The sequence below is a fragment of the Nerophis lumbriciformis genome, linkage group LG02, assembly GCF_033978685.3.
Source record: "Nerophis lumbriciformis linkage group LG02, RoL_Nlum_v2.1, whole genome shotgun sequence".
Lineage (NCBI taxonomy): Eukaryota > Metazoa > Chordata > Actinopteri > Syngnathiformes > Syngnathidae > Nerophis > Nerophis lumbriciformis.
This window is the reverse complement of record NC_084549.2, coordinates 22,865,516-22,891,849: the sequence shown is the minus strand read 5'-3', so window position 1 is coordinate 22,891,849 and position 26,334 is coordinate 22,865,516. Positions and strand designations below refer to the sequence as shown.

General features: G+C 40.7%; 1 protein-coding gene across 2 annotated transcripts in view; it reads right to left on the bottom strand.

The window, feature by feature from the left end:
- Positions 1–26,334, bottom strand: part of LOC133605530 (uncharacterized) — a 345,893-nt gene that overhangs the window by 72,537 nt on the left and 247,022 nt on the right. For both annotated transcript variants that reach the window (XM_061958830.1, XM_061958831.1), the window contains exons 22-30: positions 22,928–22,963; positions 22,416–22,460; positions 12,487–12,552; positions 8,578–8,619; positions 7,302–7,379; positions 6,919–6,954; positions 910–963; positions 693–746; positions 114–155 (exon numbers count right to left, since the gene is read on the bottom strand). In XM_061958830.1, coding sequence (XP_061814814.1) covers positions 114–155; positions 693–746; positions 910–963; positions 6,919–6,954; positions 7,302–7,379; positions 8,578–8,619; positions 12,487–12,552; positions 22,416–22,460; positions 22,928–22,963 — 453 coding nt within the window. The remainder of the gene's footprint in view (positions 1–113; positions 156–692; positions 747–909; positions 964–6,918; positions 6,955–7,301; positions 7,380–8,577; positions 8,620–12,486; positions 12,553–22,415; positions 22,461–22,927; positions 22,964–26,334) is intronic.

Genomic DNA, 26,334 nt, shown 5'->3' with positions numbered 1-26,334 from the left:
TACATTTGTAGAGGAGCAACACAATAAGCTGGTCACGTTCAAGTGATAACCATATGCATGCATGAGTTGGAGGGAAACTGTAATTTTTCTTTAATTAGGATGAAAGAAAATACCTTAAGCGCAGCTCCCATATCTCCAACGATTGGTAGTGCGGTCTGGGAAAAAAAAAGCAAAACATAACACCTTAGGAACCTTCAGGCTTTATTATGTTACAGAACTATTTATATGTTGATTTGATGCTGTAAACATCGGTTAATAACGCTGTCCTTTATGCCTTGGAGGAGGAACTATAAGTGTTTCGGTTTTAGTGCTTCAATCTGCAACGCTGAAGGAGACGCTTTAATCATTTTGTTGCTCGATGACAATCCTCACGTCTGCAATTCCTCCGTGTAGCAATTTTCTATTTTTCCGCCCATCTTTTACAAACTTGAGATAGTCTGTAAATGTGTTTTGTGGGTCTTTGCAATGCATGCATCTAAAAGAATGGTTTACAAAGAAAAACAGTAACCGTCATTGCCGTCGGCCTGCTGCAGACACATCATAACACAAACAGCTGTTCATTTGTCATAACCTTCCTGCGAGTAGCGATGGCTGGTAAACAGCGGGGTTTAACTGCCTCAAACCAAAGCTGGATTAGTGAATTTGACTTCACGCTAGTTGCCGAGCTGCACAAATGCGATTTTCTTACTTACCGGTTCACCTGGCGGTCCTGCGGGGCCTGGGGCGCCTGGTCTGCCAGGGGGGCCCTTTTGAAAAAAAAAAAAAGAAGCTAACAATACTCCCATGAATTCAATTAAAAGAGCGGACTTAACAAACTTGAATTGCACTTGCACAGTTGGTGGCAATGTGTGATGTCATGCTTTCATTTATGCTTTGTTTTCTCTGCACATGCGGGAGGGAACAACTCACCTCTCTTCCCGGAGTTCCAGCCGGCCCAGACGAACCTGGGGCACCACGAAGACCCTGCAAAATATCCAATAGCCGTCAAAAAAAAAGAGAATACAAATACTGTATCCTACAGCATACTTGCCAACCTTGAGTGGGGCGGGGGTGTGGTTGGGGGCGTGGTTAAGATATATATATATAAGAAATACTTGACTTTCAGTGAATTGTAGCTATATATATATATTTTATTACATATATATATATATATATATATATATATATATTTATATATATATATATATATATATATATATATATATAAATAAAAGAAATACTTGAATTTCAGTGTTCATTTATTTACACATATACACACACATAACACTCATCTACTCATTGTTGAGTTAAGGGTTGAATTGTCCATCCTTGTTCTATTCTCTGTCACTATTTCAGAACACACACATTATACAAATATACATTATAAAATCAATAAGAAAACGGGAGCTCTAATTTGGGAGTCTGAATTAGGATCAGAAGTTCCTATATAAACATTGCACACTCACGTCGCCTTTTTGTATTGATTACTGCAGCTGTGCACTGGATTCATTTACAAATACAAACTACAACTCACAAACACTTTAGAGTTAGGCTCCACCATCAGAATGTGTACTTAAACTTATAAAGATCACATGGATATTATTCAGTGAGTTGATTCACCAAAACTAACCTGTTATACAGGAGGAAAAAGCACACAGGACGTTTCAATTGTTCACAGACTGGTCGCGCTCATCAGAATGACAAGACACTTCCGGTCTGCAGGTGATAGCATTCAATTGGGAAGAAACGCCCTACTGCCCCCTACTGACCAATGTGAATACTGATAAATGTGTAATGACAGCTCCTTTAACGAATTCAAACCATCCATCCATCCATCCATCCATCCATTTTCTACCGCTTATTCCCTTTTGGGGTCGCGGGGGGTGCTGGAGCCTATCTCAGCTACAATCGGGCGGAAGGCGGGGTACACCCTGGACAAGTCGCCACCTCATCACAGGGCCAACACAGATAGACAGACAACATTCACACTCACATTCACACACTAGGGCCAATTTAGTGTTGCCAATCAACCTATCCCCAGGTCCATGTCTTTGGAGGTGGGAGGAAGCCGGAGTACCCGGAGGCAACCCACGCAGTCACGGGGAGAACATGCAAACTCCACACAGAAAGATCCGGAGCCTGGGATTGAACCCCAGACTACTCAGCAACTTCGTATTGTGAGGCAGACGCACTAACCCCTCTTCCACCGTGCTGCCCGAATTCAAACCACAAAATAAAATAAATAAATCAACACAAAAATGTGACACATTATGGGTGGGTCACATATGCATGTACAGTAGATGGCAGTATTGTCCTGTTTAAAAGTGTCACAACATTGCTGTTTACGGCAGACGAACTGCTTTATGGTAGACGAAAACTTGACTGCTGTTGTTGTGTGTTGTTACCGCGCTGGGAGGACGTTAATGAAACTGCCTAACAATAAACCCACATAAGAAACCAAGAACTCGCCCTCCATCATTAGCTGTTTATAAAAAAAAGCGGACGTGTGAACAGGCTGTCAACACGTCACTCAGGTCCGCATGGAGCTGGAGGGGGCGTGGCCTCCAGCTCCGCCTGAATTTCGGGAGATTTTCGGGAGAAAATTTGTCCCGGGAGGTTTTCGGGAGAGGCGCTGAATTTCGGGAGTCTCCCGGAAAATCCGGGAGGGTTGGCAAGTATGTCCTACAGCAAGGCATTTTCTGCTGGCCAGAAATCATGATCATAATTAAAGTCATTTTTAATATACTTTCCCTAAATATCTAAAAGTATTCATTATCTCTTCATGTCACATTATGCTCTTTCCAGCGTTGTTGTTTTTAGGTTATAGAGTTTGTATCCAATCAGAATTCAGCTAGCTTATGTTGCCATGCTGTACAAAATCTGCCCGGGCCTTCAGAATCAACAATGCAGGCGTCCGTGCACTGTAAGTGAACGGACACAAACATTTGACAGACAGTTGCGATAGCCAATCAGATCACGAGTTGTCGTCAGTAAAGCCTTCTAGCTGGCCTAATATATTGTGATGTTTTGAACTAGATATCATAAGAACTCCATTACCCAGCATGCCACTGTAGTGAAAAACATGCATAGTAGCCCCGTTTAGGTTGTTGAATGTGGCCATGTTATTGATGAGCACGCTGTGGAGTAAACTTTAAGAACTCAGCCAACACGCCTTGTCTGCATCTTTTATGATTAGACAAGACAACACATATTTGCAATTCCATTTTCAAGAAGGATATTTAAAGAGAAACTACATCTTGTGAGACGATGTCGGCCAACCCCGGAAGCTAGCTCAGCTGTCCCGGTGATTAAATGCGGAAATGCCCGCCACACAATTTGGGTTCTACAAATTGTGAGTTCATATATTTCAGGTTTAATGTTTTTTTGCAATTTTAGTTTTGACAGTACCACACAAGATATGTTTTAATTGCTGATGCGGGTTTATTGATCTTTAAATGCGCCAGAAAATAACCTGTTTTGTACACTGTTATTATGGTTCAATGCCCAGTATATGTTTTTCTGTATAGTATTTCTCCAGAAATGGTCATGTGGTGACATAAATTATGGTGTTTTGAGAGGTAATCATTTAAGTCGTACATCACTGAAGGCCTAGGTGGGAAACGCACGGCCTGCCACTCTGAGTGATTTTAGACATGAGTCTCTCAGCTTTTTGTTATGCTGTAAATTGATAGAAAACCTTGAGTTACGGGCATTTTTATTGGAGTTGAAGTAATATTTGTAACATGGTTGTGCCGTTTGAGCAATGAAGAGTTACTATATTGTTACACGTTGTCGTTCCTGCTTTGTGGACACAAGAAATAAACATAAGTTTTGATTTGACTGTTCACGTGCGCTGTTGAGCGCTGCTCAGAGATCGACACAATCCTGCTCTCCAACCATCCAAACTACGGAAGCTATTGTGAAGGAGAGCAATTTAGAGAAACAAATCATACAAATAGGTCCAAGCTGCCTACCTGGCGGATCAGCCCCGCTGTCGCGTCAGTCTGCAGCCAACTTCCACGACATCCAACCACAAATGTCCGAACATCGAACATTTATCCATAAAATTATTGAGAAGCCGCAACTGCTGTGTTTGACGGGTTTCATTTTGTTCTGTTAGCTAGAGATGTTACCGAAGTAGAAGAATTCCAGTCCCGCCTTAAAACTCATTCATATACTCTCTTAGGTAGACACTTTTTTAGACAAACTGATCTGCTGAGTTTTTTTCTTCCGCCGGGAGAGGATACCAGGTTGGCTCAAGGTGGAGGACAGAGTAAAACAACTTGCACTGAGCCTAGTCTATAAAATCCGCTACAACTCCCTGATACCGAAGTACATGTCAAACTACTTAACGTAAATGACCGCCATAACCACAACACCAGGGGGAGCTCCACTAACCACGTTAAACCCAGATTCCGATCTAACAAAGGTCTTAACTCATTCTCTTTCTATGCCACATCAATGTGGAATGCGCTCCCAACAGGTATAAAAGAAAGGGCATCTCTATCCTCCTTCAAAACCGCAATAAAAGTACACCTCCAGGCAACTTCAACCCTAAACTTACACCCTACCCGGATTGTTAATAATCAAATGTAAACAATCAAATGTAGATACTTTTCTTATGCCTTCTGATCTCTCACTCTCTCTATGTCCACTACTTGCTATACATATACTACCAAGTCAGATCTACACTGTTTCAATATCCATTTCTCAGTTCTCAATTGTTGATGACTGATGATAACAACCAAACCTAACCCCCCCCCCTCCACACCCCGTATTGTAAATAATGTAAATAATTCAATGTATACACCCTGATGATTATCTTGTGTGATGACTGTATTATGATGATAGTATATATGATAGTATATATCTGTATCATGAATCAATGGACCCCGACTTAAACAAGTTGAAAAACTTATTCGGGTGTTACCATTTAGTGGTCAATTGTACGGAATATGTACTTCACTGTGCAACCTACTAATAAAAGTCTCAATCAATCAATCAATCAGGTGGCCATGGCTAATTTCCTGGAGAGGTATCAGTCTTGATGAGTTGCTAGCTGACCCGACTTGTAACCCGGGCTGGACCACTCTTTCACGCACAGCTGTGGGCTGACCTGGCTGAGGAATAAGCCAAGAAAGACCTCGAAGAATATCCCCCTATGACTATCTGTTGGCTTCTTGAAGGACTCAACTCCCACATGATCCCCCGGAAGGGGCGGTTCCTTGCCCAATGTGGGTTTAGATCAAGGGATGGTGTGAGTTTGTGAAGCCCTTTTGAGGCACTTGTGGTTATATAAACGCATTTAGATTGACTGATGATTGATTCTGTACTGTCCTGACTCAACAAACTAGATGGTCGAGCACCACCTTTGGTACACAGACATACAAAACCCAAAACCAGTGAAGTTGGCATGTTGTGTAAATTGTATATATAAACAGAATACAATGATTTGCAAATAATTTTCAACTTATATTCAATTGAATACACTGCAAAGATAAGATATTTACAGTTCAAACTGAGAAACTTTTTTATTTTTTGCAAATAATAGCTCATTTGGAATTTGATGCCTGCAACATGTTTCTAAAAAGCTGGCACAAGTGGCAAAAAAGACTGAGAACGTTGAGGAATGCTCATCAAACACTTATTTGGAACATCCCACAGGTGAACAGGCTAATTTGTAACAGGTGGGTGCCATGATTGGGTATAAAAGCAGCTTCCATGAAATGCTCAGTCATTCACAAAAAAGGATGGGGCGAGGGTCACCACTTTGTGAACAAATGCCTGAGCAAATTGTCGAACAGTTTAAGAACAACATTTCTCAACGAGCTGTTGCAAGGAATTAAGGTATTTCACAATCTACGGTCCGTAAAATCATCAGAAGGTTCAGAGAATCTGGAAAAATCACTGCACGTAAGCGGCAAGCCCGTGACTTTGGATTTCTCAGGCGGTACTGCATCGAAAAGTGACATCAGTGTGTAAAGGATATCACCACATGGGCTCGAGAACACTTCAGAAAACCACTGTCAGTAACTACAGTTCGTCGCTACATCTGTATCTGCAAAAATGGGAAATAATTCCACCTGAAAAGCTTCAGAAATTGGTCTCCTCAGTTCCCAAACGTTTACTGAGTGTTGTTATAAGGAAAGGCCATGTAACACAGTGGTAAAAATGCCTCTGTGCCAACTTTTTTGCAATGTGTTGCTGCCATAAAATTGTAAGTTAATGATTATTTGCAAAAAAAAAAAAGAAGGTTCTCAGTTCTAACATTAAATATCTTGTCTTTGCAGTTAATTGAATATAAGTTCAAAAGGATTTGCAAATCATTGTTTTCTGTTTTTATTTACGATTTACACAACGTGCCAACTTCACTGGTTTTGGGTTTTGTACATTTCACTTGACCTCTACGTTCCGTCGTTCTGTCCGTAAGGAACGTAAACAGCTAGTTCTTAAAGTTACGTGGCGGAAACAGTGTTGCGAGAGAAACACTCAACTCGTTTTATTAAAACAAGTCGTTTATAATAAGCGGACTTTGCAGCACTGGACAGAGTAACTGCCTCAAGGAGACACCACATTAGTCAGGTCTCCAGGGTAAATGCTGAACAATAATACATTTTTTTTTTTTTTTAGAAAACTACTGTAGTTGTTTGTAGTACATTCTATTGTATTGTTTTTCAAACAAAATGTCTTGTCTAAAATGATGTTTTTATTCTTAAAAGGAATGTTACATGTTAAAATTGTGCTGCTTTGGGAGGGTCAAGCAATGATTACATTGATTTCAAGTCATTTTAATGGGCAGGGTTGAGTTGAGATACGAGGGTTTTGAGTGACAAGCTCTGTGTGCTCGTAAACTGAAGCAGCACTGTCTTTAGAAATGTACAGTACAATGATTTTGATACGACTGTGGCAATAACAAGCTGGAAATCACACTCTACAAACCTCCAGTCCTGGCTTCCCTGGGGGTCCCATGGGGCCCTGTGAAGACATAAGACATCTTGTTAACACTGTAAGCCCTCCAGTACCCAGTATCCAATAAAGCTATTGTGTTAGACACCTTTTTGCTCATATTGATTTTGCGTCCAACAATCCGATGTTCAAAAATATTGACTCACTTGCAATCAAGTCCATGCTGTTGAAACATGAGTTGTGCAAGATACATATGATGGGGGGGTGGAGTGGGCACATTGGATACGGCACCATTTTCGAGTGAATTTACGGTACACTGAGCTCTCTTTTACTGGGTGTAGATGTGAACTTAAAGGTAGCAATTGTTTAAGTAAATAATTAATATGGCGAAAAATGAAATGTGCCATCATACTCACTGGCATGCCTGTGATGCTCTCTCCAGGCTCGCCTTTTTCACCATGCTCTCCAGGCAGTCCCGGGACGCCTCGTTCTCCCTGACAAAAGAATAAGACAACAGTCACGACGGCTCAATCCGAAGCTCCTGGAGAGCTGCTACACTGCATGATCATTAAGTATTTAGGGCCGGGCTCCGATGGATTTTCTTGCTTTTATGTTTTGCCTTTTGCAGCTTCAAGGGAAGGAAGCACAAGTTTTTTCAAGGCCAGTGGCGTGCACATGTTCATTATCCGCTTCATTTGAAACGTGCTGAGATGCACACAATCTGTAAATAGATTTTTTTTCCCCTTTCCATAACAATGGTACCGAAACTTGAGCACTTTTGTGGGACAAAACCCCATCAACATTTTTTTAAATGCTTAAAAGTACAAACCCCGTTTCCATATGAGTTGGGAAATTGTGTTAGATGTAAATATAAACGGAATACAATGATTTGCACATCATTTTCAACCCATATTCAGTTGAATATGCTACCAAGACAACATATTTGATGTTCAAACTGATAAACATTTTGTTTTTTTTGCAAATAATCATTAACTTTAGAATTTGATGCCAGCAACACGTGACAAAGAAGTTGGGAAAGGTGGCACTAAATACTGATAAAGTTGAGGAATGCTCATCAAACACTTATTTGGAACATCCCACAGGTGTGCAGGCTAATTGGGAACAGGTGGGTGCCATGATTGGGTATAAAAGTAGATTCCATGAAATGCTCAGTCATTCACAAACAAGGATGGGGCGATGGTCACCACTTTGTCAACAAATGCGTGAGCAAATTGTTGAACAGTTTAAGAAAAACCTTTCTCAACCAGCTATTGCAAGGAATTTAGGGATTTCACCATCTACGGTCCGTAATATCTTTAAAGGGTTCAGACTGACTGCCTATTCATTGTAATCATCTTTTCTTCTCTATCTTTGTTGTTGTTGTTGTTGTTTTTTTATCCAATTTGATTTTATTGTTGTGATTTTGTACGGTGTCCTTGAGTGCCCAGAAAGGCGCCTTATAAATAAAATGTATTAGTATTATTATTATTATTATCATTCGTCTAATTTCCGCCAAGAAAATGGTTAAAAATGGTCGTTATATTCAGGGGTGTCATATATTCAGGTAAATACTCTTACATTCCAACCAAAAAAGGCACGTATTGCTATATGCAAGTAATGCCCGCTGCAGAATAGTGGGGACTCTGGATGAACAATGTTATGATAATGACGTGCAGCTGCAACGCTTCCTACCTTAGGGCCACGAGAGCTTCTGGATAAAGACAGCCCATCGCCCTAAAAAAAACAGCATGAGGAGAAAATCAGAAAAAGGGATGCAATAATAGAATAAGCAACATTCAACTACTGTTAAAACTGTTTGCACTGTGTACAGATGTGTGGGTGCTAAAGAACACCTAAACAGTAGACATTGATTCTGTGGTAGAGTATATACGTCAAAATGGTGGATTGGGACTAAGAATGGCACTGTCTCAGGACAAAAACTTCCTCAGTTCATTCAATCATAAAAAAAGAGTGAAGAAATATGGATCTTTATTATTCATTTACAGGCAAAATCAATTGAGATGCAGTTATTTGAAGAGGCCCTCCTCATTTAAAATGCCCATTAAGTTCTTTTTATTGCTTTTACAGTCGTCTTAAATAACAAAGACCATAAAATGTGAGGGGGGAAAAAAAAAAAAATTTTCCCTCCATGGACACTTACCAGTGGCAATGAAATTCATGAAACCACCTTTGTCCCTAAGACGCCGTCTTACTTCGCACACATATCACGTTGGCTAACATGTGAGAGGTGTAAACACTCCAGCCTGCACTAATTCCTGCATCGTCTGCTAGATGAGCTTTGCGGAGTTTGGCACTTCCACCAAAACAAGCAAGAGTCAGTTGAGAACTGTGAACATCCATCACCTATTTGATGAAAGCTATACTATATATATATATATATATATATATATATATATATATATATATATATATATATATATATATATATATATATATATATATATATATATTATATATACACATACATACATACATACATACATACATATATATATATATATATATTATATATACACATACATACATACATACATACATACATATATATATATATATATATATATATATATATATATATATATATATATATATATATATATATATATATATATATATATATATATATATATATATATATATATATATATATACAATTCTGCACAATAGTTATAGTTGAATAGCAATAGTTGAATGGATGATTACTCAGGTTGAGGTTATCCAATTTTAATATTGAAAATCATGCATTTGAAATGTAATTTGGTTTCTGGACTAGTGGTACACTGAATCCATTGGTGCACATCTGTCAAAGTCAAGGCCCGGAGGCCAAATCTGGCCCGCCACATTGTTTTTTACGCTTGGGTATTATATGCGTCGACAAAGTACCTATCTTTTCTTGCTAAGAAATATATATGTACTTCATGAAATTGCATACATTTTAAACTTTAATACTATCCAATACAGGGGTGCTCATTACGTCGATCGCGAGCTACCGGTCGATCTCGGAGAGTGTGTCAGTCGATCACCAGCCAGGCATTAAAAAAATAGTCCTAAAAATGAGCGATCATAAATCTTCACTATGACGTCACTTTCGTCACTTGATTGACGTTCACGGCACCCGAGGGTCTTCTGAGATGACGCTGGCTACTGCCAGCTCATTAAAATTACCGACTGGAAGGCGAGAAACACTTTATTTCAACAGACTCTGGCGCCGTACCTGTCGTCAAAACTCCAAAGACCGACTGCACAGTTGCGCTAACAAAATAAGAGTCTCAGAAAGCTGGCGTGCACAAGCTAGCAAGCTACGGAGTTTGCCGACAATGTATTTCTTGTAAAGTGTATACAAAGGAGTACAGAAGCTGGATAAATAAGATGCCAAAAAGCAACCACTTTCATGTGGTATTGGACAGAAAGGAGGACTTTTTTTCTCCTCCATTCGAAAATGCGGACGTTATCAGCACCACTGTCTGATTCTAATCAATGCATGTCATCACAATCAGGTAATACACCAACTTATATTCTTGTCTTCATGAAAGAAAGGAATCTATATGTGTTAAACATGCTTGTATTATCTTTAAACACCTTTAACTTGTTAAAGATATTAACTATATGTGTTAAACATGCTTGTATTATCTTTAAACACCTTTAACTTGTTAACAATATTAACTATATGTGTTAAACATGCTTGTATTATCTTTAAACACCTTTAACTTGTTAACAATATTAACTATATGTGTTAAACATTCTTGTATTATCTTTAAACACCTTTAACTTGTTAACAATATTAACTATATGTGTTAAACATGCTTGTATTATCATTAAACACCTTTAACTTGTTAACAATATTTAAACATGCTTGCATTATCTTTAAACACCTTTAACTTGTTAACAATATTAACTATATGTATTAAACATGCTTGTATTATCATTAAACACCTTTAATTTATTAACAATATTAACTATATGTGTTAAACATGCTTGCATTATCTTTAAACACCTTTAACTTGTTAACAATATTAACTATATGTATTAAACATACTTGTATTATCATTAAACACCTTTAATTTATTAACAATATTAACTATATGTGTTAAACATGCTTGCATTATCATTAAACACCTTTAACTTGTTAACAAAAACATATATTTCATAAATAAGTAAATATAAATTATATATATGAATGAGGTAGATCCCCACGACTTGATCAATTGAAAAGTAGCTCGCCTGCAGAAAAAGTGTGAGCACCCCTGATCCAATATGTCAACAAAAAATATATTATAATACTTTCTATACAGTTTTCTTTGTCAAAATGAAAATCTGCTTGACATTTAATTTCAAGGCAAGTTATATCCATCATATGGAGACTGTTAAAATGACAATCGATTTTACGGTAAAATCGGTGTATGTTTTTGTACAGCATAAAACTGTAATTTGGAGAAAAAAATAACACTGATTTTTTACGATAACATTCTGTCGATTGAGCTGACAGTATTTTACAGTAAAATCTACAGATAAAACTGGCAGCTCAGTTGCCAGGATTTAAAAAGAAACAATGCTACTGTGTTTCCATTTACAGAAATATGTAAAAAAAAAAAAAACTACAATTTTGCAGTAAAATTCTGGCGACTAAGCTACCAGTTTTTGTGTGTAAAAAAACAGTGGTACTTTTTCTCCCATTTACCGTAACATATTGTAAAAAAAACTGTATATTTTACAATAAAATTCTGGTGCGTTGCCAGTTTTTTTACTGTAAGATCTACAGTTGTTTTTTTTACATTTTTACATTGTACATATATATGAGTGTATATTATATATATATATATATATATATATATATAACAGTATATATACATACATACATAAATATATAAATATATATATATATATATATATATATATATATATATATATATATATATATATATATATATATATATATATATAAATCAAATGCATGGGCACATTTATATATTATGTTACAAGCGGCCCTCAGATGGCTGCCATAACAAAGACGTGGCCCTCAATGAAAACGAGTTTGACACCCCTAATCTAGCGGTATGCGAAATAATTACTTGATTAAAGTACAGTAATTTAGTTTCCTATATTCAAACACAGTGTTACTGTTCAAACTGTGTGCAATGTTACAATGACCAAAAATATTAAATATACTTGTTAAATGTATTTGAATGAATACCTGTTTATGTTGCCTTGTTTTGTTTGCCTTTTCCTTGTTGCCTTGTTTTTAATGAATACTTAGGCCTTCTGCGCTACTGTATTTTAAGGTTGGTTATTATGGTGGTACTTGGAGAGCCAAGCATTTTTTGAGGTGGTACTTGGTGCAAACAGTTTGAGAACCACTGCTCTAAGCATTGTAAAAAATAAACAAATTAAAAAAACAGTTGGTTTACTTAATGGCATTGCGTCATAATAACATAATTATTGCTGCATATAGCCAAAGGGGCTTATTTTGCTTACCTGCTGAAAATAGGATATTGATGACTCAACAATGATCTGTTTTTAATGCACTGAACATTGTGTATTTTTGGAACAGACAAACAAATGTTGAAAAACATGTTTACACACCACATTTCCAGGCTCTCCAGGCTCACCCTTGGGTCCTGGCAGTCCAATCCCTGTTCCCGAGTCCCCCTGCAGAAAGAATGGTTGTGAGTCAACAGTGACAATATGTCAAATGGTCTGTTCATGCACTTGCACAGAGAAGTACAATATAATTAGCATATGTATGTACACATACGATAGGAGAGGACAGGATTCTATTCATCCCACAAGGGGGAAATCATGTGGTTGCAGTGCAGATTTTTTGTAATTTTTTATTTAATATTAAATAATACATATTGCACACTACACAAATGCACTATTTATTGGCTTGTTTTGTTAATTAGTTTATCTATTTACTAACAATAAAACGTGCCTAATGACATTATTGCCTTTTGTGTGTTGGGAAAGGAGGCCGTATCCTTATTGTGATCATTTTGCACATCCGTGGGTACAAACACGGTCAGGGTTTGTCCAAAGTGACTTGCTAAAATCCTTACAATGCTACCAAACGTCAACTCTTTATTGAAAGTGGCATCATGCATGACATAAACAAATGTTTTTTGTTTCCTGCCTGACAAAATGTAGCTCAATCCTTTCATTGATAGAACCCAACATCTCTGTGATGTTGACAACTTACTTTCTTTTCCATACACATATCCAAATGACAGGTGACAGATAAAAGGAGGGAAAGAAAGATGGGGAGACATGACGCAGGTAGATGTGTTTACAGTGTGACAGAGCAGGCAACATTTTAATTTTGAAAACAAACTTTGTCGCTGTCTGGTCAACTTACTTTTGCAAATAGGCTTTGTGAGTGGAAAGGAAACAATGAAGACACATTTAGGAAGCAACAGAGGTGGGTAGTAACGCGCTACATTTACTCCGTTACATCTACTTGAGTAACTTTTGGGATAAATTGTACTTCTAAGAGTAGTTTTAATGCAACATACTCTTACTTTTACTTGAGTATATTTATAGAGAAGAAACGCTACTTTTACTCCGCTACTTTTACTCCGCTACTTTTATCTACATTCAGCTCGCTACTCGCTACTAATTTTTATCGATCTGTTAATGCACGCTTTGTTTGTTTTGGTCTGTCAGACAGACCTTCATAGTGCCTGCGTTTTACCAAATGCAGTCACTGGTGACGTTCACTCCGTTCCACCAATCAGATGCAGTCACTGGTGACGTTGGACCAATCAAACAGAGCCAGGGGTCACATGACCTGACTTAAACAAGTTGAAAAACTTATTCGGGTGTTACCATTTAGTGGTCAATTGTACGGAATATGTACTCTACTGTGCAATCTACTAATAAAAGTTCCAATCAATCAATCAAAACTGTGAAGGAAAAAAGAATTTTTTTTATTTCAACCGTACATCCCGTCAAAAGCCTAAAGACTGACTGCACAGTTCCTGTCTTCACAATAAAAGTGCCGCTCCATTGCGCCTGCGCTTTCAAAATAAGAGTCTCCGAAAGCCAGTGCAAACAAGCTAGCAAGCTACGGAGTTTGCCGCCAATGTATTTCTTGTAAAGTGTATACAAACGAATATGGAAGCTGAATAAATAAGATGCCAAAAACCAACCACTTTCATGTGGTATTAGACAGAGGAGCATGTGGTATTAGACAGAAGGAGTAACTTTTTTTCTCCTCCATTTGAAAATGTGGATGTTATCAGCACTACTGTCTGATTACAATCAATGCAAGTCATCAGAATCAGGTAATTGTCAAGACTTGGACTGAGGCTTGGTTTGTTCTCCCGAGGTGCAAGTGAATTGGACTGGCCATGGCGTGAAGGTAAATACATATTTAATAATAACACTCAAACGAACAAAAGGCGCGCTCAAGGCGGATGTACAAACTTGACTAATGAAAACAAAAGACTTGCACGGGGGCAAAAAACTATGAACAATTAAACAAAACACTAACTGTGGCTTAATAAACAAACTTACTTGGCATGGACATGAAGTGCGCAGCGGTGGACAGAGTGTGACAGGGGGCATAAATGCGGGGATGTCGTCAGGACGAACAACAGAAAATGAAAAGCTTAAATAACACAGACATGATTAACGAAAACAGGTGCGTGACTCAAAACGTGAAACAGGTGCGTGACGTGACAGGTGAAAACTAATGGTTGCTATGGTGACAAACAAGAGTGCACAATGAGTCCAAACGTGGAACAGGTGAAACTAATGGGTAATCATGCAAACAAGACAAGGGAGTGAAAAGCCAGAAACTAAACAAAACATGATTACACAGACATGACAGAGCCCCTCCCTTAAGGACAGATACCAGATGTCCATAAAAAAAATTAACAAGAGTCATGGGAGGGCGGGAGGGGGACATGGCGGTGGGTCGCCAGACCACGTGTCCCCGTATCCACCGGGGCAGAGTTAGGTGGCGGCGGCGAGTGGAACGCCGCTGCAGCAGGCGAGGCGGGCGCCCAGGGAATGGCCACATTCGTGGCCGACTGGGAGGTGGGCGCACTTGGCGTGGCGGGCGACCAGGTAGCGGCCATATCCGTGGCCGACGAGGAGGGAGGCGCGTCGTCATCGTGGCAGACGTGGCTTGGCGTGGTGAGTCAGGCGGCGAAGCTCGGCGTGGCCCGTCAGGCGGCGAAGCTCGGCGTGGGTCTTGGTCTTGGCGTGGGTCTTGGTCTTGGCGTGGGTCTTGGTCTTGGCGTGGGGCTTGGTCTTGGTCTTGGTCTTGGTATGGCGGGTCTTGGTCTTGGCATGGCGGGTCTTGGTCTAGGTCTTGGCATGGCGGGTCTAGGTCTTGGCATGGCGGGTCTTGGTATTGGTATTGGCATGGCGGGTCTTGGTCTTGGCATGGCGGGTCTTGGTATTGGTATTGGCATGGCGGGTCTTGGTCTTGGCATGGCGGGTCTTGGTCTTGGCATGGCGGGTCTTGGTCTTGGCATGGCGGGTCTAGGTCTTGGCATGGCGGGTCTAGGTCTTGGCATGGCGGGTCTAGGTCTTGGCGTCGTTGAGCTGCGACTGGCGGCACTTGGCGTCGTTGAGCTGCGACTGGCGGCACTTGGCGTCGTTGAGCTGCGACTGGCGGCACTTGGCGTCGTGGAGCTGCGACTGGCGGCACTTGGCGTCGTGGAGCTGCGACTGGCGGCACTTGGCGTCGTGGAGCTGTGACTGGCGGCACTTGGCGTGGTGGGTCTTGGTCTTGGACTTGGCGTGGAGGGTCTTGGTCTTGGACTTGGCGTCGTGGAGCTGGTGCTAGCCTTGGTGCGGCGACAGGTACTAGCCGTGGAGCTGCGACAGGTGCTAGCCTTGGAGCAGCGACAGGTGCTAGCCTTGGAGCAGCTAGCCGTGGTGCTAGCCGTGGAGCAGGTGGAGGTGGCCTAGCTGGGGGTTGGGGCTTGGCAGGTCGGAAGACTGGTGACGGCGGTCGTGCTGGAGGCTGTGGCTTGACGGGTCGGAAGACTGGTGAGGGCGGTCGTGCTGGAGGCTGTGGCTTGACAGGTCGGAAGACTGGTGAGGGCGGTCGTGCTGGAGGCTGTGGCTTGGCATGGTGATGCCGAGCCACCCCACCAACACAGCTCCCGACCCCAGCCCCCCCCTCAAAAGGCGGATACCAGACGCGCTCCCTGCGGTCTGGAACTCTCTCTAGGGGTGGGCAGAGGGAGGTCTGGAGGGGGGCTGAAATTTCCCCTTTAAGTTGTCCACAATGTTTTTTTTTTTTATCCCCCACCTGGGGTTGTGTGGGCGGAAAAAAAGAAAAAAATTGTGACGGGGGCGGGACTTGAGTCTTGGGGGGCGGGGCATGAGTCTTGGGGGGCGGGGCATGCAATTTGGGACGTGGCTTGGTTTTGATAATGATTTATCAAAGTCATGCCATTAGAGTCTTTTGTTGGAGGCGGGTGTTCAAAAGAAAAAGAGTTGAAAAAAAAATCCTGGGCTGTGATGTCATCCTGGGGAAGCCGGGCAGACTGTTGCTTGCTTCCGCCCGGAGGGGGCGGGGCTTGTGGGAGCGGCGTGTCCCGCTGGCTCGCGGATGTCCTTCCTGGCGTCCCTCGCCTTTGGCGGCGCTTCCGTGGCTGGGATGACGCGCCAACGTCCCCGGGCCAAACGGAGCTGATCGGCACCAGTTTGCCAGTCGGACCCCACATGAGATCCTTGCGCTCCGTGGGGGAATAGCGGAGCGTCTCAGCTTCCATGGCGCGCAGGACCTCCCACGTTCCTTCGTCCAATCTTGCGGGAGAACTTCTTAGCTGACGACATCTGTCAAGACTTGGACTGAGGCTTGGTTTGTTCTCCCGAGGTGCAAGTGAATTGGACTGGCCATGGCGTGAAGGTAAATACATATTTAATAATAACACTCAAACGAACAAAAGGCGCGCTCAAGGCGGATGTACAAACTTGACTAATGAAAACAAAAGACTTGCACGGGGGCAAAAAACTATGAACAATTAAACAAAACACTAACTGTGGCTTAATAAACAAACTTACTTGGCATGGACATGAAGTGCGCAGCGGTGGACAGAGTGTGACAGGGGGCATAAATGCGGGGATGTCGTCAGGACGAACAACAGAAAATTAAAAGCTTAAATAACACAGACATGATTAACGAAAACAGGTGCGTGACTCAAAACGTGAAACAGGTGCGTGACGTGACAGGTGAAAACTAATGGTTGCTATGGTGACAAACAAGAGTGCACATCATTTTCAACCCATATTCAGTTGAATATGCTACAAAGACAACATATTTGATGTTCAAACTGATAAACATTTTTTTTGTGCAAATAATCATTAACTTTAGAATTTGATGCCAGCAACACGTGACAAAGAAGTTGGGAAAGGTGGCAATAAATACTGATAAACTTGAGGAATCCTCATCAAACACTGATTTGGAACATTCCACATGTGTGCAGGCTAATCGGGAACAGGTGGGTGCCATGATTGGGTATAAAAACAGCTTCCCAAAAAATGCTCAGTCTTTCACAAGAAAGGATGGGGCGAGGTACACCCCTTTGTCCACAACTCCGTGAGCAAATAGTCAAACAGTTTAAGAACAACGTTTCTCAAAGTGCAATTGCAAGAAATTTAGGGATTTCAACATCTACGGTCCATAATATCATCAAACGGTTCAGAGAATCTGGAGAAATCACTCCACGTAAGCGGCATGGCCGGAAACCAACATTGAATGACCGTGACCTTCGATCCCTCAGGCGGCACTGTATCAAAAACCGACATCAATCTCTAAAGGACATCACCACATGGGCTCAGGAACACTTCAGAAAACCTCTGTCACTAAATACAGTTCGTCGCTACATCTGTAAGTGCAAGTTAAAGCTCTACTATGCAAAGCGAAAGCCATTTATCAACAACATCCAGAAACTTCTCTGGGCCCAAGATCATCTAAGATGGACTCATGCAAAGTGGAAAAGTGTTCTGTGGTCTGACGAGTCCACATTTCAAATTGTTTTTGGAAATATTCAACATCTTGTCATCCGGACCAAAGGGGAAGCGAACCATCCAGACTGTTATCGACGCAAAGTTCAAAAGCCAGCATCTGTGATGGTATGGGGGTGCATTAGTGCCCAAGGCATGGGTAACTTACACATCTGTGAAGGCACCATTAATGCTGAAAGGTACATACAGCTTTTGGAACAACATATCCTGCCATCTAAGCGCCGTCTTTTTCATGGACGCCCCTGCTTATTTCAGCAAGACAATGCCAAGCCACATTCAGCACGTGTTACAACAGCGTAAAAAAAGAGTGCTGGTACTTTCCTAGCCCGCCTGCAGTCCAGACCTGTCTCCCATCGAAAATGTGTGGCGCATTATGAAGCGTAAAATACGACAGTGGAGACCCCGGACTGTTGAACGACTGAAGCTCTACATAAAACAAGAATGGGAAAGAATTCCACTTTCAAAGCTTCAACAATTAATTTCCTCAGTTCCCAATCGTCTATTGAGAGTTGTTAAAAGAAAAGGTGATGTAACACAGTGGTGAACATGCCCTTTCCCAACTACTTTGACACGTGTTGCAGCCATGAAATTCTAAGTTAATTATTATTTGCAAAAAAAAAATTAAGTTTATGAGTTTGAACATCAAATATCTTGTCTTTGTAGTGCATTCAATTGAATAAGGGTTGAAAAGGATTTGCAAATCATTGTATTCCGTTTATATTTACATCTGACACAATTTCTCAACTCATATGGAAACGAGGTTTGTACTAAACATATGCAAAATTTGCGTCTGTCATCATTAACATTTAAAATATATGCTGATCATCCCAATGCCCCGCAATACTGAGGAGAAAATACAAATATGAGTATTTAGCATGCGCAATGTGATTTATCAACACTCATCACTGTTTTGCGAGCACTATTTTGTGTTTTATTTAGCACATGTCAGAAGGACGCGCAAACTGACAGTTCCACACACGGCTGCAGGATCAGTGCTTGCAGAGAGTTAATGGACAGAGGATAATCCTCCTTCCTGTGTGTGTGTCAACATTTTGGACGGCCTGATATAAAAAATATTATACATTTTGTCTATTCAGCAATTTCCTTTCATAATTGTATGGCTTCCGGATGATTTATGGGGCTGATTAAAATATATTTAGAGGATATGTGTTTTGGTGTCTGCTGGCGTTTTTCTTTAATGTTGTTCATTTTTTTTATTTAGGAAATATACTACTGTAATATATCTCCTACATGAAAAGACGTCTTTCATTGTGCATTTTTTTTTTTTTCATTTGAGTCATTCCAGGTGATGCAAACCACGGAATTAAGTGTGAGTGTGCAATATATAAAATGTGTTACTGCAATACATACAATGTGTTACAGAGTATAGATGTGTGCTGCTGTTTAAACACATTGTCACAGGTAGGTGAAATTGCTACAGGAAAATACTAAAACAAGAAAAAAAGCCACCAAAATAGGAGTGCAAGACAAGAACTAAAACACTACACACAGGAAAACAGCAATAAACTCCAAATAAGTAATTATTTTCACACATTGTTGATTGTCATGTCATGTTCGGATGTACTTTGTGGACGCCGTCTTTGCTCCACAGTAAGTCTTTGCAGTCGTCCAGCATTCTGTTTTTGTTTACTGTGCAGCCAGTTCAGTTTTAGTTTCGTTCTGCAAAGCCATCCCTATGCTTCAATGCCTTTTGTTAGCGGCAGCACTCACCTTTTGTTTATTTTTGGTTTAAGCATTAGACACCTTTTTACCTGCACGCTGCCTCCCGCTGTTTCCGACATCTACAAAGCAAATAGCTACCGGCTGCCACCTACTGATATGGAAGAGTATTACACGGTTACTCTGCCGAGCTCTAGACAGCACCGACACTCAACAACAACACATCATTTGCAGACTATAATTACTGTTTTGCAAAAAAATATTTTTAACCCAAATAGGTCTAATTAGGTAATCTCTCAAGACACACCAGACTGTATCTCACGCGCGGCACAGTGGTTGAAAAACACTGAACTAAGGGATATGAATATTATAATTAGTATGAAGATTTGGTTTAAACACTATACGATCACATCCAAATGTAATATGTTGTTTGTAAAATGAAACTGTGGTTTTATTACGTCAAACATCAGAACTGTGAAGCTTTCCAAAGGAGAATCCCGTGACTCAAGTGGACTCACAGTCTCACAATTTGCTCTGTTTTGCAGGATACTGTAATAAAAGAAATTCATAATCCACCCGGTGCCAGTGATATGTTGAAGTGACGGCAGTGTGGAGCTGCATTTTGCCACATACAGTTGTGGACCATCACATATGCATTCAGAGCAGGCCTGTATTTTGAATCAATCGAAAAGAAGACACATATTTCAGTGCCTTACAAAGAGGGTTCACTAGTCATGCATGGCAGTGTTGAAGTGGTAACATACCGTAGAACAGGGGTGTCAAACTCAAATTTTAGATCGGGGGCCAAGTGGAGAAAAATGTACTCCCCTGGTAAAATCACGGCACGATAATTTAAAAATAAAGACAACTTCAGATTGTTTTCTTTGTTTAAAATTAGAACAAGCACATTCTGAAAATTTACAAATCATATTGATGTTGTTTTTTTTTAGACTTACATGTTGCGGTTAATAGTGTTCTATCTTTATTTGTCGTTATTTCTGATTTCTGAATAAATTATGTGATAATGTTCATCAGTCAACTCATTGGTGTTAATTTTCAAGCTATCAAGATATAAAAATAATATCAAAATCAAATTACAGGATGTTATTTATGCAGTTTGCTCATTTTTCTCGACTAGTGCACTAACATCATTGTGGAGAGGGGCGTGGCCTGCGGGCCTGCCGCGGAACAGGGTGTGCTAGGACCGGCCTTGAAGACAGTGACAGGTGAGTGGATGGCCCAGGTGGGCCTTGTTATTTAATCGCCTTTATTAGCATAGGCCGGGATGAGACACGCGGTTGGAGTTGGAGTGGGAGCCAGAGAGAGACTAACTGAGAAAAAAGACAATTTGCTGGAAAGCAAAAGACTAGCACGACTTATGAAAATAAAACAGTGTTGTACCCTGAAATCCGTGCTCGCGTGGCAGTGTGTGGTGGTTCGCAGAACCCACTATAGCAGTGGTTCTTAACCTGGGTTCGATCGAACCCTAGGGGTTCGGCGGAGCCTCCGCCACGGAGGTAAAGACACATCCGACTTATCGTGTATATACAAACTTCTCCCTATCGGCGTATTATGGATACTCCCTCTAATTTTCCATCTGATTTGCAGGTTTTTTGATTGATGTATTGAATCTTTTACTAGCAGATTGCAAAGGAAGACAATACATTATATGAAACAGTACAGTTTACACAGTACAGTACATATTCCGTACAATTGACCACTAAATGGTAACACCCCAATAAGTTTTTCAACTTGTTTAAGTCGGGGTCCTCGTTAATCAATTCATGGTAATGTGTGTAAGGTGTGTAATTTGTTGTGAGTTGGTTTTGTTCTTTGAACAAGGTGATGCTCATGCCCGGTTCATTTTGTGCACCAGTTAAAAAAAACATATGACTTTTTCTTGAATTTGAAAAAAAACAAAACATTTTATTTTTTACTAAAGAAGGGTTCGGTGAATGCGCATATGAAACTGGTGGAGTTCGGTAAATCCAAGAAGGGTAAGAACCACTGCACTAGAGGGCAACCTCTACAATCATGTTGTTTATTTATTGTTTTTACATATGTAGCATAATCTGCAAAGAAACAAAAAATAGCTATTGCGACATCTAGTGGACACATATAGAACTGCGGTTTCTTTCATTCAAAAATTTTGGCTCATTTTTATACTTAGCAAACTCGGATAAAACCTGTTCACGAGCCTGATCCGGCCCTCGGGCCGTTCGTTTGACACCACTGCCGTAGAATGTAGAGAAAATCATTCCTTGTCATCTCTATGTAAGTGTACTTAACATTCACTATGCACTTCAAGCCTTATCACTGAATAGCTTGGTGCATATTTGCTTTACATTCAAATCTACTTTTGAAATGAATGTTTGTTTTTGTTGTGGCCTCGCATACGAATACATAATCACAGCTGTCCATCGTATTAGAGAAAGCGACAAAAGGAGGGCTCTCAATCTGAGGGGAAGTCGGAAGCGTACACGCACCGCAAATAAAATTTACCCCTCTGCCTTAGAGTTTGACAGAGCGACTTCACAGCTGGGCGTGTAAAGCGTCATTTATTTTGACAAGTGACACACCTCATCAAACACGTGCGTCAAAGTGCGCGCGCTGTTGCACTTTGTCACTGTCCACCGAGTATTTGAAACAAGTTCTGCTGCAAGTGTGTAAAATAGCTGGGGCATCAAAGAAGGGGGGAAGCACAAAGCTGTAACGCGATTAAAGATGGCATGAATGACACGCCAGGTGAGTCACCAGGAAGGTGTCAAGGTATTTCCTGAGAGGTGTTCAACCTCTCAAGAAACAACACTTTTTTTCCCTTTTTTTTTTTTTTGAAGTTTGCCTACCTTTTCCCCTTTTAGGCCATTTCTTCCATGCTCCCCTGGTGAGCCCTGTAAATAGTGGTAGGAGAGGGAAAAAAAGAAGACATCTATCAACAGGCCTTCATCTCCTCACACAGATTCAAGCCCACCTCCTCCTCCTCACAACCTCAGCAGACTGCTAAATTTCAAAATAATTTCCTTCAGACAGGTTTATTTTACAAAATATTTTTCCCCTCCCTGCTTTTCAAGAAAACCAGATGCTCATTATTAAAACAGGTGCAGCAAACAGATTGAGCCTCCCCCACTCATCCCCCCCAAAAAACATTTCTCTTTCCACTAATTATTACATTTGCTGACGACTGTGTTGGGAAAAGAAAAAAAACAAAAAACAATTCTGGACTCTGTGGTCTGACACTCTGCTAATCAGTTGATCTCAGGCTCAGTCTGGCAGTCTGCGTTAGGAAGCAGAGGATAAGCCAAGGTGACAGATAAGGCGACGAGGCTTGACATGAAGTCTGCTGCAGGTGTATACTTACTGGCTCTCCTTGGAGTCCAGCAGGTCCTTGCTTGCCCTGATGGAACAAAATAAGAACAACAAAAGTTATTTCGGCTTTGATTTAATTTGTGTCAGGCAGGAGCAGAGATTTGCAGCGTGGCCTTAAAGGGGAACATTATCACAATTTCAGAATTGTTAAAACCATTAAAAATCAGTTCCCAGTGGCTTATTATATTTTTCGAAGTTTTTTTCAAAATTTTACCCATCACGCAATATCCCTAAAAAAAGCTTCAATTTTCATCAATTAATATATTCTGTAGACATACCCTCATGTCAGCAGGCCAGGGAAGCTAGGGTCGATATTCTTCTCTTGAAGGTGTGAGCCAAGACATCCAGGGGGTTTAGCTCGCTCGTCTGCGGGAACAAACTGCCGCCATTGCTTGCCGTGCTACCGAGGACCTTTGTCCCTGAATTGCTCACACACTCCGGCAGATTCAATGGGGGTCTGGCGGCAGATTTCTTTGACTTTATCGTTGGAAATGCATCTGCTTTGAGTGTCGCAGGATATCCACACATTCTTGCCATCTCTGTCGTAGCATAGCTTTCGTCGGTAAAGTGTGCGGAACAAACGTCCAATTTCTTGCCACTTTCGCATCTTTGGGCCACTGGTGCAACTTGAATCCGTCCCTGTTCGTGTTGTTACACCCTCCGACAACATACCGACGAGGCATGATGTCTCTAAGGTACGGAAAACAGTCGAAAAAACGGAAAATAACAGAGCTGATTTGACTCGGTGTTTGAGAAAATGGCGGATTGCTTCCCGATGTGACGTCACGTTGTGACGTCATCGCTCCGAGAGCGAATATTAGAAAGGCGTTTAATTCGCCAAAATTCACCCATTTAGAGTTCGGAAATCGGTTAAAAAAATATATGGTCTTTTTTCTGCAACATCAAGGTATATATTGACGCTTACATAGGTCTGGTGATAATGTTCCCCTTTAATTGAATGCCATCAACACATAAAATGACACTTTTGATAGCTCATTCACTGACTAACACGGGGCCCTATTATGCATAATTAACTTTTCTTACCTCTTGGTACCTGTTTTTGTGTATTTGGGATCGCCACATGTCCCGAAAATTTGAAATCAAACCATGGAGGCGTGCTGGAGATTTTTACAAAACAATCGTGCCTTCTTTAAAACTTGTTCCAAACGGGAATTTGAGACAATTGTGACATATTTACATAAGAGTGTGACATAACAGCGGATACCTCCATTTATGTTCGAGGTAACCAAAAGAGCTTTGCGCGAGTCTGCCATTTTTTATTCAGTTGTTGTCACGGCCTGGGCGCACTTCAGTGCGCATTCATGTGTGGGCACACATCCGGGAGCGCGCTGGGCGCGTGCCAGTCCGGCTGCAGCAAGCAGCTTCAATCCATCACTGGCAATCAACACACCTGAAACTGATGATGAGACCTGCCTTCATAAGCCAGCACAACCTGCTACCCCAGGCCAGAACGTAGTCATCTGTTCCTTTACAGTAAGCGATTATCTAGCTCTATGCACTCTTGCTCTCTCAGTGTGTTGAATTGTCGTCTTCCCCTGCAGCCCGCCTTCGTTCCCACGTTACGAGCTGTGTACCACTCCGTATAGCGGCGTTTTAAAAAGTCATACATTTTACTTTTTGAAACCGATACCGATAATTTCCAATATCACATTTTAAAGCATTTATCGGTCGTTAATATCGGCAGTCCGATATTATCGGACATCTCTACTTCTTACCATTAATGCGACTTCTTGAACAGGTGCGGTAGAAAACGGGTGGATGGATTAAAATGCATTAGAAGGTTTTATATTTTGACACTGTGATTACCAGCGGAATTATTCATTACTCATCGTGTTAAGCAATGTCAGCTAAGATTTATCTGAGAGCCAGATGCAGTCATCAAAAGAGCCACATCTGGCTCGAGAGCCATAGGTCCCCTACCCCTGCTGTACAATGTATGTCTGCTCTTGAATAGGTTTGGGCTGAAAATGAAATTTCGTTGTACTTGTGTAATGACAATTAAGTTACTTCCTTCCCTATTTTTCTCTACCTTCTTGTTTGGGGGCAGACTGTCTCGTACATGCACATTAGGGTTGTGGGAAAAAATCGATTTGAATTTGAATCGCGATTCCCATGTTGTGCGATTCAGAATCGATTCTCATTTTTAAAATGAGCCCCACTATGTACTGGACTCTTACTATTATGTTGGATCCACTATGGACTGGACTCTCACAATATTATGTCAGACCCACTCGACATCCATTGCATTCGGTCTCCCCTAGAGGGGGGGGGGGGGGTTACCCACATATGCGGTCCTCTCCAAGGTTTCTCATAGTCATTCACATCGACGTCCCACTGAGGTGAGTTTTTCCTTGCCCTTATGTGGGCTCTGTACCGAGGATGTCGTTGTGGCTTGTGCAGCCCTTTGAGACACTTGTGATTTAGGGCTATATAAATAAACATTGATTGATTGATTGATTGATAAAAAAAAAAAATCGATTTTTATTTATTTATTTATTTTTATTTTTTATTAATCAATCCAACAAAACAATACACAGCAATACCATAACAATGCAATCCAATTCCAAAACCAAACCCGACCCAGCAACACTCAGAACTGCAATAAACAGAGCAATTGAGAGGAGACACAAACACAACACAGAAGAAACCAAAAGTAGTGAAACAAAAATGAATATTATCAACAACAGTATCAATATTAGTTACAATTTCAACATAGCAGTGATTAAAAATCGCTCATTGACATTATCATTAGACATTTATAAAAAATTAAAAAAATGAACAATAGTGTCACAGTGGCTTGCACTTGCATCGCATCTCATAAGCTTGACAACACACTGTGTCCAATATTTTCACAAAGATAAAATAAGTCATATTTTTGGTTCATTTAATAGTTGAAACAAATTTACATTATTGCAATCAGTTGATAAAACATTGTCCTTTACAATTATAAAAGCTTTTTACAAAAATCTACTACTCTGTTTGCATATCAGCAGACTGGGGTAGATCCTGCTGAAATCCTATGTATTGAATGAATAGAGAATCCTTTTGAATCGGGAAAATATCGTTTTTGAATTGAGAATCGTGTTGAATTGAAAAAAAAAATCGATTTTGAATCGAATCGTGACCCAAAGAATCGATATTGAATCGAATCGTGGGACACCCAAAGATTCACAGCCCTAATGCACATGTATGCTAAAACCCTCCGTTGTTGCCATTTCTAATACAAAGTAGCATAATGTTCTAATAGACTCGATATGGAAGCGCTAAAAACTACAACATGGCTGACGGGGTGGAGATACAGCTGGAGGAGGGCTTCGGCATATAAATAAGACCACCCACAAAACAGTGCATTCTGAAGAGACAGTCAGAAAGCGGCGT